Below are 15,392 nucleotides of genomic sequence, written 5' to 3' on the forward strand. Positions count from 1 at the left end.
AATACTAGGATTCTCTTAGAACTGTTTCTGTCTTTTTTTAATGTTACTAACAAGCAGCTAGGTATAAGCATAAAATCCACATGATCAGTAAATCCAGGATTAGAACAACTGGAATAGTAAGGTTGTAAGGAAAATAATTTATGGGAAGATCTCTACCATACATTACAGCTTGTTTTGACACTATTGCAGTTAAAAAACAGAGATCAAATATATCAGAATAATTGGAAACACGTTGAAATTGTTAGATTACACCTTGCAATTGCTTCTGGTGGGAGCAGAAGGAAGAAATCATTCAGCATTTTTTATGGTCAGCTTTTCTTAGAAGAAAGTGCTACCTCTTTTCTTTTACAATGTGAAAAACAAGTATTCATCTTTGCATCAAAACCAGAGTATTTCCAGGCTAAAACAATAAATGGTCTTTACTATCTGTGAATGAATGTGGCTCAACCACCTGTCAAAATTAGTAAAAGAAGGAAATTTTTAAAAATCATTTATTAAATAGAGATGTACTTTAGACAGCCATCTATCCTCATCTGGTTTTTTGTGCAGTCTGACATTGTAACTTAATTCATCAGAGATTCATCAAACATCTGTTTTAATCACTCAACTAAATTCAATCTCTTTTTCTGTCATTCGAGTCATCATGACATTTTCGACATCTATTCCAGATGCACCCAATATTTCCAGTGTTTTGCCATGAACGCATGCGTGACATAGATGAAGGCTATAGTCACAAAATGCTTTCTCACAGAGTTTCACTCCCTTAATTCTAAAGAACCTCACTGACATTTACACAAGTGTTAGAAAATTGGTCTTAGAGATACATTTTTTGTTCAGTTCAGTGATGCACTGGAATAATTTGACTGTATCAAGTGGGTTTCGTTCATAAAGTAGTAACTGTCAAAACAGACTTGATCCTGAATGGTCAAAATCATGAATTAGACAAAAAAAAAATTCTCTCATGAATCAAAGTCAATGCTCTTAATGCTCTGTAGAACCTCTGTAGAAATTATAATCTAAAAATGGTGATTTTAATAGCACAGGGTGTTCCTAATCTGCTGCTTGAAATTCAGGACAAATAATAAATATGGGGATTCTGTAAAAGACACCAATCTTGGATTATGCAAGGCTATTTTGGATTGGTACTTTAACCATTAGTTAATTGGAAATAAATTCGTATTATTTTTAATTTCTTGAATATTATACAGTATGTTGATTTTTTGTCAGTTTTACACTTCCACATAAACTGAGATGAGTAGAAATAGCATTTGTTATAAAACACTGTTAAAAATATTAGAAATGTTGAGACATTTCTAATCAATATATAATCAATATATTCCCATTGAGTCTTGTCAAGTTGTCTTAACTTTTACTGTGCTTAGTCTTATGGATATGTCACACCATGCAAATTCAGGCATTAAACTCATCAGTGTTAACCAGCTAGAGACACAACATTCCTCATATGCACAGCTCAGTGGGAGAAGTTTTCTGTCTGTGTTTCACAGCAAGAACATATCAGGAAAATTCACAGTCTGTCTGCAGAAAAATGCTTATTCACAAGCCCTTCATCACAGATATTTGAAGCCTGATGAACACCAACACTCAATATATGAACTTGTGCCAACTCTACAAGCTTATATTCTGCTAGGTTCTATCAAGGTACTCTTAGCAAATGTACAGATTTGGTTATTGACCACAAAGCCACTAAATGTAAAGGTAAACTTTCCAGGATGATCTATGAATTTTGAGTCTAGATATCTCTTTTTAGAGTTAATGACGTTATTGTTTTGGGGTTTTATATCAGTGGAGATATTTTGACAAATAAAAAGAAAAGCTTCCCAATATACATTTCTGCTTCATCTAGATTCATAGAATAGTTAATTAAATAAAAATAACCTTCCTTTCAAAAAAAAAGAAAAAAGAGCATAATGACTTCTGTTACTGTTGTAAGCACTATTAGTATTTAGGAAAACAAAAGTTCCTCAAAGCACTTTGGAGAAGTTTTACGTGCACTTTATTCAAAGAGAAGAATGTCTAAAGCTAGCAGTTCAATGAATTGCTAGTGGAAAGTACACCTGGCTTGAATGACTGCTATGTTAAATTTTAAACTGTAAACATTTCAAAAAAAGGAGTAATTGCTTTTTAAAAGTACTTTAAGTTCCCCAGCTTATTGCTTCATGCTCTCCAAACAAACTGAAACCATAAAAAAATCAAAATTTCAAGATTCTAAAATCAGCTGCAAAGTGAATAAGCACCTAATAGAATTCTGTTTATTTTCTCTTTCATTTTTTTCATTCTCAAAAGAGATCATAATGCCAAATTTCAAATAAGATTCGTAGAATCATAGAATGGTTTGAGTTGGAAGGTACTTTAAAGATCATCTAGTTCCTTCCTCCCTGCCATGAGCAGGGACATCTTCCACTAGACCAGGGTGCTCAAAGCTGCATCCAACTTGCCGTTGAACATTTCCAGCAATAGGGCATCCAGAACTTCTCTGGGCAATATGTGCCAAGGCCTCATCACCCTCAAAGACCTTCTTTATATCTAATGCAAATCTACCTTCTGTCAGTTCAAAGCTATTACCTCTTGTCCTACCATTAAATGCCCTAGTAAATAGTCCCTCTCTGACTTTCTCGTAGAACACTTCAGGTACTGGAAGGCTGCTGTAAGGTCTCCTTCGAGCCTTCTCTTTTCTCGGCTGAACAACTTCAACTCTCTCAACCTATATGTTCTATAATATATATTCTATAATGTACCAGTTCATTTTTTAAATGTTTGGTTTGGCGTTATGCATTAACAGAGGAACCTACAAGCAACTTTGAGTTTATCCAGATAGCGTATATATGTGTGCACTAAGATATTACATTTTTGGGCTGTGCAGACAAGTCATTTTATTCTATGAATAAATGAAATATTATGATGATGTCCCTAGGATTCTATATGGAAACTTGTTTATATTAGCAGCAAAAAGTAGAAGCACAGTGAAAAGAATCATTTGAATTAGAGAGTTACTCTATTAGCATATTAATTTCAGGGTTTTTCCTCCTGAAATTATTATCTGAAGAATAACAAAAAAAAAAAAGCAACTAACCAGTAAAATTTGATATTAAAAGCAATGCAGTTTAGCATAGTTTCTGTGTTCAGACTCGGATTTCATAAAAGAAATGCAAAAGAGGTGTTCATTAATCTTGTCATTTGAGGTCAAAACTAAATCATTCTTTGCTAAAAGCTACAGTGAATGAAATGGTACAAATAAAAACTCACTGCATAGTTGTCAGAAAAGTAATATTTTCTGTGTTTCAATATGCAGAAATATATTTCTTTTGTTATAGGCACTTGCCATAAAACCGACTCTCCCCAACTTTTAAAGCAAAAAGTATGACACAATTATACAACAAAGTATCTTTCTGACGTAAGCCTACACACACAAAAATTCAGAATTTAAATACAGTGCATCTAAACATGTTTTTCCTATCTCAGACTTACTGTTTCTGTGATATGCCATTACCTTGGCACTCATTATCCCTGACTTAATCCAAAAGGCCATGGAAATCAAGATTAATCCAATTCAACAGGCTTTCTTATGTCCATTTTCTGTGAGGAAAAAGTTTTTCTGCCACACTCTCTTCCACATAAAATTCCTCTGCTTGGATTTTATCAAGCTATAGAGACATGTTAATTTTGCAGACAAGAGTGCTCTCTAAAATAGAGATGTGTTAAACCTTTGTACAATTACAAATGGGCGTGTGTCGACTCTTCCAACTAAATGAAAATGGATCTTTTAAAACATTATAAAAAACACCTGCTAGAAGAAAAAGGGACAGACTGATGACTTTAATTTCTTATCTTTAAGATTTTCCAAATCTCATAAATTTGAAGTTTTGAAGATTGATGTTGATATTACTGCTGTTTCCTACCTTACTTGTCATTTACACTACTATCAGTTGGATAAAAACTCAGTCAACATTTAACTCTACCTTCCCAAAAGACTTCAGAGGAGAATTAATGTATGATGTGTTTTTCACCACTCAGCATGACTTAAATCAGGAAAGATACAATGGAAGAAGTAATAACAGATATATAAGTATGCAATAACTAATTTCTCATTAAGAGATTAGGAAAATGTTTCTTTTTTTTCTGAGATAATAATTAGTGAACTACACTTCATATGATTTTATATATACTTCCTTCATGTCTCCTGGTTTTTTGAAGTATTTTATTTTTTTTGTTATATGTGTCAACCAGAGAGAAAAGTATTTCTTTTCATTCTGCCCAGACATTCTTCTTCATTATTTTTGACAAATGTAAGTTTATTTTCTGAGACATCTGAAATGCAACCATTTATATCAGAGCTGTGTATAACTAAGATTTATAGTGCTTCATGTAACAGGCTAGAGCATCACTGAAGGGTAATAACAAACGTTAGAAGAAATAGTCATTTGAGAATATATTGAGAAAATGTCAACATTATTATGCCAGCCATACCACAATCACATCGAACTTCTTGTGTTAAAACAAAGGAAATCTATATTTTGAGCAACATTTTTTATTATCTTTGAATTCTGAGTTAGTTTGCAATTATCATTCAGAAACACTCATTTGTAAGAGTGAAAATAGTGTAGTGCTATAAGTATTGCAAATTGACAACAGAAAAAGTATAGCATTTGATTTGTAAATCTGGAATCACTTACCTTTTCAGCTGATTGGGCCGTACCAAAAAAGATTGGAATAAAAGCTAACCAAATTATGCAGGTTGTGTACATAGTAAATCCAATGGGTTTTGCTTCGTTGAAGGTCTCTGGAACCCCTCTTGTTTTAATAGCATAAACAGTGCATGTGACCATCAAGAGAATACTATATCCAAGGGAACAAATTAGAGAAAGATCTGAAATGTCACATTTAAGAACTCCCCTGGCATTTTCAGGTTCAAGTGTCCTCTGTTCTCCATAGTCTACGATGGTATGTGGTGGATCGATAGCAAACCAGATAAAGACTCCAATAAGCTGCATGGATATGAGGCTGAAAGTAATGACCAGCTGGGAAGCTGGACTGATAAATTTGGGAGCTGTGACAGATCTTTTGCCTTGTTCAAATATTCTGTGAATCCTGTTTGTTTTGGTAAGCAAGGCAGCATAACTGAAACACATGCCCAGTCCTAAAAAGATCCTTCGAAACGAGCAGACCACTGTATCAGGTGTCGCAATCATTAAAAAAGTAATAGAGTAACAGAGAAAAATCCCAGTCAAGAGCACATAACTGAGCTCCCGTCCAGAGGCCCTGACAATCGGTGTGTCGTTGTACCGGACAAATGTCACAATCACAAAGGTGGTGGCAATTATACCGAGAATAGCAATGAAGACAGGCACGATGGCCCAAGGAGAATGCCACTCCAGTTTGATTATCGGGATAAGCTGGCAATCTGTACGATTGGCGTTTGGTCTCTTATTAATGGGGCACAGTTCACAGTTGAATTCATCCACCTGGTAGTGGTATCCCTCACAGCGTTCACAGTGCCAGCAGCAGGGCACTCCCTTCACAGTTTTCTTTCTTTCCCCAGCTTTACAGGGCAGGCTGCAGACGGATGCTGGATGAGTGTGTTGTCTGTTAGCCCACTGCATGTCTTCTACCTGTGGGTATAAAAAATTAATGAGCCTTCTCCTCTTCCCCATTTGCAATATCCTAATCCCAGACATAGGTTTGTCATAAATCTCTGCATGCTGACAGTACAAATACAGTTTACCATAAGAAATCTGTTTCTTTCCCTTGTATTGACTTTATAAAAGTGTTAAATGATTGTGTCCAATAAATCATTCATGCTACAGGCTTGATGAGTGTCATTAGTTTCTATTTACCTCTTTACTGTTATCATATTGACATCTATAAAGATATTTATTGACTTCAGGCTAGTTTAAAAGCAAAAAGCCGTGTACACAGTGCTTTAAAAGTTAATCACATGCAAATATAAATACCAGTGGTTCTCAAATATTTAATTACAAAATGAGGCTATATAAGTTTCAGATAAGTTTCTGGTATAGTAAAGAAATAGGTTAAAATCTCCTTGTATCATCTTTGGCAGAGCAAAGAGAGCCAGGAAAAAGATCTGTGATGCTATCTCTTCTATGAACGTGGATATTTTATACTTTTCCACTTTCTAAATCTTTAAATGCACAGGAATGTTTTGCTTCAATTCTAGAAGACAAAAATTAGTGTATATTGTTTTCTGAATAAGGAAAAAATATGTCATGTCTACTACCTTAGTCCTCCCAACTTAAAAAATGCCAAGGATCTTTTTGTAACACAGAACAGATGCACACAACATAGTACTCTTTTAGAAATCCAAGATTTCTTTACAGCAGTGCATTAACAAAATATCCTTTTTTGGTTTATTTATCTGTTCTTCCTACATACCCTCAAAGTAAAATTTGAATAGAAAATTCAGATTTAAAGCATTTCCTGCTCAGTTTGTTCCCAGCTCTCTTTAGCCAGTCCTGAGCAAAACTGTGTTGTCTCAGAGGTCACAGAGTGAACCAAAGCCCTGTGGAGTAAAGAGCGACTTGTAGGCATCCAAATCACTGTGTTGCTTCTATACTCTACCTTTCATTCCTTTGTTAGGTGGTAAGCACTCAAGGACAAACAATTTGCCTTGTTTTTGCCTATTAAATAATTTTGATTCCTTTAGAGGCTTTATAGGTAAGTGAAACAGCAACAACAAAACTTCATGCATCAGGAATGCTTTCCGTTCTTTCTGGAAGAGGACAGACTGAGAGTAGCTTATCAAGAGGGATAATTTTGGCCTCAATGGTTTATATTTCTGGCAATTTTTCAGCAAATGTACAATTGCCAGCCTCATTTGCCCTCCTTAGAGAGCTAGAGCACTGGTTGCAGCACCACACAGGGTGAATAAAGTAGCAGCGAACAGAGAGGTTCTTTGTCTCCTCTGTCCACTCTTCTGCATGGTGTAGGACTTCATTGTTTTTCACTACTCAAAGGGACAAACAAGGGACTACACAGTAACAAGGAGACAAGAAACTCGTTCATATAACTGGCTCTATGAATCTCAAGTCACTCAAAGACTTCAGTGGGGTACAGATCAGTCTTGAACCTACAGAAGTTAACCATATTTTACAAGGTCTGTGATCATTACATAAAATGTAGCACCTGGTGACTATCTAAAAGGAGGACATTTAATTAGCTTCCTGAAAACTGTAAGAATAAACCAGTTATGTACAAGAGCTTTGACAGAGCCCTGGCAGAGCACTTGACACTCTAAGAAAACGTTCTCCTCTGTTACAGAACCCTAGTTTTAAACTGAAATTCTAAAAGCCTACATAACCCTTACTGACTTATCTACTAGACAAGAGAGAAAACATGTTGTGATGAAATCAGCATGATAGTAAAGGCATACACCCCTTCACAATGTTTTTTAGGAGAACAAACACATCAAAGCTCGTGATTTAGTCATATACTATGATAAAGTGGGCAATAGGAGCCCATGGTCATTAATCCAGAGCTATGGGTAATTTTGGGATGACTCAAAAAACAACAGTGCTTTATATTTGCCAGATTATAGCACATATTATAGAATCATCAGAAGAGTATGCAACATCTAATCCAGTATAAACTTGGTAGCACAGAGGAACAGGGAATGGTGGTTGCAAACAGTTCATCACAGATTGTCTTCTGCTACTGCTTCCTCTCAGGGACAGGACTCAAACTTCTTCTGCTATAGTGTGGGGTCTCTCCCATGGGAAACAGTCTTCCATAAACTTCTCCAATGTTAGTCCTTCCCATGGACTACAGTTCTTCATGAACTAAGGCCTTTTCATGGGGGAAACTGTCCTTCAGGAACAGACTGCTCCAGCATGGGTCACTCAGAGGGATCACAAATCCTGACAGCTGACTTGGTCCAGTACGGGCTTCTTTTTGTCCATGGGTTCACAGGTCCTGCTAGGAGCTATTCCAGAATGGGCTTCCAAAGGGGTCACAGCCTCCTTTGGGCATCCACCCACTCCAGCGTGAGGTCCTCCATGGGCTGCAGGTGGATCTCTGCTCCCCCACGGCCTCCATGGCTGCAGGGGCAGGGCCTCACCATGGACTACACCACAGACTGCAGGGAAATCTCTGCTCCAGCACCTGGAACACTTCCTCCCCTCCTTCAACACTGATCCGAGTGTCTGCAGAGTTGTTCTCTCAGTTTCTCACTCCTCTCTCCTGGCGAAGCTCCTGCACAGTAAGTCTTTTTCCTCCTTACTAAATGTGTTAATCACACAATAACATTGCCACCATTGCCAATGGGCTCGTCCTTGGCCAGAAGCAGGTCAGTCTTGGAGCTGTCTGGCTTTGGCTCTATCACATATTGGGGAAGCTTTAGCAGGTTCTCATAGAAGCCACCCCTGTAGCCCTTCCACCTACAAAACCTCATCGTGCACACCCCATACAAATACTGTGGACAGGCAACATCTAATCTGTCTGAAAGCCTAACAGGATAAAGCTGTTGTCCAGGTTTTCAACACATTTGGACTAGCAAATTGAGCTTAAACCATGAGGCTATCTGACATTAAGCATCCTAAAGCCACATTCACTGTACTGTGAAGCAACAAGCTTAGGTACACAGAACTCCTCTGTATCTTTCAGAATTTCTACCTTAATAAAAGAAAAAAAAATCACCTTGTTGTCTAATTACTTATGATTTACAGACTTTTATCTTGATAGTGCTTTAATTGACTAAAAACCTGCTTAAAATCTCTTCCTGGTTTGCAATACATTAGAGTGTTTAGATTACATATCCTAGTAGCAACAATTGATAATAAGTTCCTAGTTCTAAGGCTTCCTGGTAGAGATTCATTTTCAATTTACATTCTAATATATCTGACATAAATTAAACAAGATATAATTTCTAGCATGAGAATACAGAAAACTCATTGGTTAAACAAACTTGAGTCTTTTTTGAAAAACTAATTATGAATAGAAAAACTATTAGCTGTTAGCATCAGGACGATTCAGACAAGAATAGAGTCTTAAAACATAAAAATTTCTAAATCAATATAAAGAATGACCAGAATGAATGACTGATGCAGGTACATTTTTCATGATATACAAGTTGTATCTTACAATCTATCTTGATTACTTTTTTTACGCAAAACACATAGTTATATTTAGGTTGACCCACATTTCTGCAAAAGCTCTTAAGAAAAATGTTATGAGTTCTTTCTCATGAGATTTTTATTTCATTTTCTATCTAACAACAAAGATAACATATATTCCTAAGAAACATTGACCAGTGTTTGAAATTGGAGATTCCCTTTAAGATACTTGCCTATCAGAGACAATTCTGGCATTGTAAGATTTTAATTCTGGAAGTGGGTGCAAAGAGAGGATTCTCACATGAACCCAACTATCTTGACAACTGACTTTGCAGCTCCATTAACAAGCCATGTGGCATAGTAAGAGTCTGCCTCTGAAGCAAAGGTGTTAGCTCTGAGTATTTGATGTTCACATTGGTCAGTATTTGAAATTAGAGTCTAGAAAGGAAGGTTATATTGAACTAATGTTATGTGATTCAGTGGACTGAACCCCTGGTAATGGTTAAAGCTCAGGTCTTCTGGAAAACATTTTCTTTTTTTATTTCTGCCAAAAAGCAACCCAGTTCACATAGTCTGAGATCCACTCCACAATAAGCAAGTGTACTAAGTGAGAATAATTAACAGATTCATATCAAAAGCAGACTCTTGATTGAAACCAAAATGCTAATATATGCACACCCTTAGACTACTACTTAGGAGTGGCAATGGAAGCAGAGTAAAGGGCAACAGAAACTATACCAGAGTGAGCACTGCTTGCTTTTATTACATCTGAATGGGTCTGTGAAGGGTTTCTGTATATGCAGCAACTAAAGAACCAAAAGAAATGCTACTTCTGGTCATCTGGTTCTTGCTCAGCTGCCCATAACTTGCTGTAGTCATTGCCAGAAATGTATTTTTGAGCTATTATTTTGCACAATATAAGTTTAGTAAGGAAATCCAGATATAATTATAACAATGGTCTTAAAGCTCTATCAGCTTTTTCAGTCACTAAATGTATATACCAAAAGACCTGGCTTCTTGAACCTACACAGAAGATTCGGCTACATCATTATTTTTCTATCCTTAGGTTTTAGTACTGTTGATCGACTTCTTCTCTGAGATTAACTTTAGACAATAAATTATAGTAGAAACTGTTAAGAAACAAGAAAGAAAGAGTCACTTGGGAATATAGACCCAGGGATACTGTATAATATTTAGAACTGCTGAAAAAGAGCAACAGTTATGAATTTCAAAGGGAGTTGTTGGATGTTCAGCCTCTTTTTAAAATAGAGGGGTTTTTTTTTTTTATGTAGACATAAACACTTAGGAGTAGAACTTTCAAAAGTGCCAAGGGAGGCTTGTTCAATCCAGCTAATTAATTTAAATGGAAGCTAAGTGACTTATATGTTTAAGTGCTTTTGAAAATCCCACTATGCTTCCATCTGCAGTCTTCACAATCTAAATACTTCTGAAAGCCTGCCCCAAAGTGATCTAGAAGTTCAAATTTTGCAAAACTAACTTAAAGTGAGCTTAACTTTAGGTATACATTTTTAAACATTTTCATGGGGGAAAGAAATCAAAGACAGACCAAGAAAGGAGAGTTTTTCATTTTGAAACAAAGTGAGAAATTTATGCATCTCTTCAGTTCTTACTGGTAAAATATTTAGTTCTGCAGCAGTTAATACTGCTCTGACCCTGCTAAGGCTGTGCGTCATGGTTTGACATGGAGCCATTTCTGGTAAGGGGGAAGGGGCTGTAAAGATGGCTCCTTTAAGAAGTTGCTTGAAACTCTCCCCAGCTCTGAGCCAGACCCACTTCTGGGGATTAGCCAATGAGATGCCTCCACAATCACTTTTTAAGAAGAAATGGGAAGAGAAAGATTCTTCCTGTTTCTTTCTTCTTTCCACAAGGAGTGGAAAGAGAGAGAAAAGCAAGCATGCAGACTCCAAGGTCAGTGAGGGAAGAGAGGAGGAGGTGTGCTGGAGCAGAGACTCCCCTGCATCCTGTGGAGAGGAGTGCTGAAGAAGTGATTTGTTTGCATTTTTCTACAGATCCTGCAACAGGGGCAGAAACTCATTTTGACAAAGACCCCCCATCAGAGGCAGTGATTATCTTCAGTAATAAGAATAGTTTACTAGAAGAAAGTTCAAAACAAGTTAAAGACCCTGTAGGGGCAGTGACTGGCTTCATTAAAGACCCTGTGCCAAGAGCAGTGACTATGCCAGAGGAGTCCATGTCCTGTATGAGGGACTCCAGCTGTGGGGAAGAACCCATGCCAAAGAAGCTCATTAAAATTATGCCCAGAACCAACCATATCCCATGGGAGGGACCCTGTATCTGTAGAAGCTGCAACTGTAGGGAAGAACCCACACCAGAGAGATTCATTAAGGACTGCATCCTGTGTGAAGAACCCTGTATCGGCAGAAGCCGCAGCTGCTGGGAGCAACCCACACCAGAGAAGTCCATTAAGGACTGTGTCCTGTTGGAGGGTCCCCATGTTGGGTAACCATAGTCAAGCACTGTTTCTAGAAGACTTATTTTGCCACTTTCGTTTTCATGTTACATGTTCCAGCTGCTATTCACTACAGTATGATACATGATAATGTAAAGTTCATTGTTAAATGTATCTGGATTCATCATCTAGGTCGTATAGATTGGAATAGCCTAGCTCCCTATCTATTATTAGTAATAGTTTAAACATTATTATTAATTTTATTTGAATAGCCTCTTTGAGTTTGGAAAGCATCTGATAGATTGATGTGCTATCACGAAGTACCTCACAATCCCCTAAGATGAAATTCCATTTTCTACTATACAAATACTTACCAGAATGAAAACATCAGAAAGAGTATGACAGCATATCTCTAAGACACATACTCATTTTTTATGAAATGCATCATGATACAAAAAGAGAATGGCTTCATTGCTATTTAAATAGACATAAAAATCATCTCTATATGAGATATCTGCTTAATGGAGCTGCAATTTGCTTTAATTTGCAGCACTAAGACTCACAGTTCACTAAACCATTAAAATACAGACAAAATGTCATTTCATATCAAAATCGGGTAAACACCTCTATCCTTCATGAACACTACAAATAAAATTTTCCTCTAATATCTAATAATAAAGTTAAAAATTAATGATGTGAGAACTGGGCTAAAACAACATGAGATTTACATGACATTGTACAAGTTGCACATTGTCATTCCTGGCATCTTTTTTCTTTCAATAATCAAGGAATTCATTCATCCAGTAATGCCTTTAGCAACTTGAAGAGACTGATCAAAAATGCTGTTAATAGGTCACATACAATTTCTAAACCATTTGTGTATACAAAATCACTCTGTTTTCCATTCTTAATGTTCATGGACAAAATTATTGCTTACATAATTCATTAACTGATGACAATACAAAAGCAGTTGAACAGCCCTCAGAGAATTTATACCAACAGCATTGGTGGATAATATTTAAATGTTTCAGATTGTGTTATATTATCATTTGCAGGAATTTTAATTTTTGAAATCATATCTCAGAGTCTGATATTTCTTAAAAACTAATACAAAATATGTGTTTAAGGATACCATTATAATGAATGGAATTATACAAGGTCAGTGACGGGAACTCGGCATTAACGTCTCCTGGACAGACGGTGAGGTAATCTTGCCTAGCAGAGCAGGAGCAACAAATACTGGTGCTATTGAGGGGTTTTGGTACAGACATGGGAGGATCATGGTGGGACAGAAGTGACTTGAGATTTGGCAGTGCTAGGTTAACGATGATCTCAAAGGCCTTTTCCAAACAAAACAATTCTATTGAGTCTATTGAGTGTATTGAACAGAAGAATCCAAGTAGTGCATTTTACCAGAGTTCTGGGAGCTAGCAAACATTTTGTAGTCAATTAGCCAAGACCTTCAGAAGAATCAAGGTTCTCACATACAAATTTATATGGCTTTTAATAGCTATTCAGATTCTTAGTTATAAAAAATACAAAAAACTGAAATCACCTCCAGCTGTCAGTAATAGTTGCTTTCATTTTCATCTTGAGTTATCTTCTGACAAAATGGTTCATCAGAGGAGCATAGAAAATGGGTGAATTAAGTCAATTTACTCTAATATTTATCTTTTAAATTTGTCTAATGAATCTATTCTCACAGTAAAAGTTTGAGTCTCTAATGTGTCTTGTCCAGTCAAGTCATCTGAATCACCATAGACCAAAATTAAACTGAAACTGATTCAACTGAAGTGAATTCATTATGAGACTAGATATAAAGATCATTGCATTCAGCCTGACAGGTAGGTTTTATCCCTCTAGAGAAAAGATGGTGATTTTTACAGACTAAACTACAAAAATTTAAGCAGGTATGCACAGAAGGGAAATAGGGGGGAAAAAATGTAAAAAAAACCCAAACAAACCAGTTTTAAACTAAAAATCAAAAGAAAACAAAACCCTGAATGAATCCAGATTGTTGATGGCAGTATAAAATCCCTGTCATTGCCAACTTAGCCATAATTGCTGTAAAATATTTACCGCATTCACCCCATACAGATGTCTTCCTATCGACTGAGATGTCATTTTTCTGGAACTTCAGGCATAGACATTCCTAGAGGCTTTCAAAGAACATGGAATCATATCTTTGGTTTTACCATATATTGGTTGCAAATTAATGTAGTTGACTATTGTTTTGAAGAGATGTCTGAGAAGCTTGACCAGATACAATGAGCACTGAAGGACTAGTCTGAAACACTACAAAGAAAATCATTCTTTCCCTTTTCCTTTAGGAACAGAAGCATTGTTTATTGTTACAATTTAGATAGAAATTTTTCTCCTAACTGTGAATCAGTCTGTCCAAAGTTCCTCTTAGGCACACCTCTTAGCATTTTTGTCTCACAGCTTCCTTTCACAGGAAAAACAAAGACAGTAAAATTTACTATAATTTGAATTTTAATACCTATTTACATGCAGGTATATAGAATTATTTATGTGCATGAATGAGTTTAAATGTCCTAGACTACAGGAAAGAAGGTGATATTTATATTATTTGAAAGCAATACTACAGAACGGTTGAACAACTTTGGCCTCTAAGCGTAGAGTTAGGCTATATGGCTCTGATATAGTCTGACTTTCTCAGTGACTTTGGACAAATTATTTAACCTTCTGAACGTCAACTTTGCAGTTGACTGGAGAGAAGTTGTTATCCAGACAGGAGCAGTGGAGACACTTAAATAAGTTTAAAATGTGGGTAAGAAGTTTAAGTAGCGATATAACTGATCTCCATATCTCAGGTCTGGAAGATTTTTTTTTCACAGAAACTAGTCCTATTGTAGAAAGCTTGATTAAAACAAGTTTTAACTTTAAAATTGAACAAAATTTTTTTTCAAAGAACTGATACCAGAAACGTCATGACAATACTGTGCTTCCTCAGCATGTAAAAATCTTTGTCATCTCCAGTTTCCCAGAACTAAAATATCTGCAATCTCTGGAATTACTAAAGCTAAGAGAATGTATTTTTAATGTTCTAGCCATATCAACAAGTTATCCTCACCTAGGGCAAAATAATTAAAGAGAAAGATGCTCTGTGGAAATATATACAAACATAAAAGAACAGTATAAGCAAATAAAAAGTTTCTTGTGCTCATAAACATAACTAAGATTAAATACTTGCTTTATCAATGAAAGTATGTTATTTAGTGTGCTGAGACTCTAATTTTACCTCAGAGAAACCATTCTCACTCATTAAGTCATATAATTTATGATTGTTGAATAGTTACATAGAGGATTATACTGTGGAAATCGTAAACTAGGAGTAATTGTACCATTGTATCATAATCTGCAGAGAATATTTATTAGTGCTTATTCTTATAATGCAAGCACTTGAATGATTTGGGATCTGTTTTACTTTTTTTTTTACCTGTGTTGGTACTAATGTGTTACAGAAGCACTGACCCTCACAGACTCTTGGTGTAAGGATAGGAGGAACTTCAATATAGTCCCTTCTTCAATTTGCCAAACAACAAATTTATTAATGTGCATGGAATACCTGTAGACCAAGATTTTATTATCAGACACCTTAGAGAGTAGACTGGCACAAAGTGCGGTGATTGTCAAATAAATGGTTACTGTTGTTGCACTTTCAGATCAAATTTTAAAGCAATCTAGTGGGCTCTTTGAATAGAAGAGCAAGATTTCTTGAATTTGCTTTGAATATAAGAAAGATTTCATCTTCTTTCTTTCCTGAAAGCATTAATCATAATTTTTGAACACTTGTTTCTGAATATAGTCTATTAACAAATGAGACAAAAAAACCTAAAAAAACACAACCAAACAAA

At 35.9% G+C, this 15,392-nt stretch overlaps 1 protein-coding gene across 1 annotated transcript in view; it reads right to left on the reverse strand.

Moving 5' to 3' along the window:
* GRM8 (glutamate metabotropic receptor 8) overlaps positions 1–15,392 on the reverse strand; it is a 352,719-nt gene that overhangs the window by 44,981 nt on the left and 292,346 nt on the right. Inside the window, exon 9 of the mRNA XM_062018137.1 lies at positions 4,692–5,627. Within this exon, the coding sequence (XP_061874121.1) occupies positions 4,692–5,627 (936 nt within the window). The remainder of the gene's footprint in view (positions 1–4,691; positions 5,628–15,392) is intronic.

This window comes from Colius striatus, chromosome 1, assembly GCF_028858725.1.
Source record: "Colius striatus isolate bColStr4 chromosome 1, bColStr4.1.hap1, whole genome shotgun sequence".
NCBI classification, from domain to species: domain Eukaryota; kingdom Metazoa; phylum Chordata; class Aves; order Coliiformes; family Coliidae; genus Colius; species Colius striatus.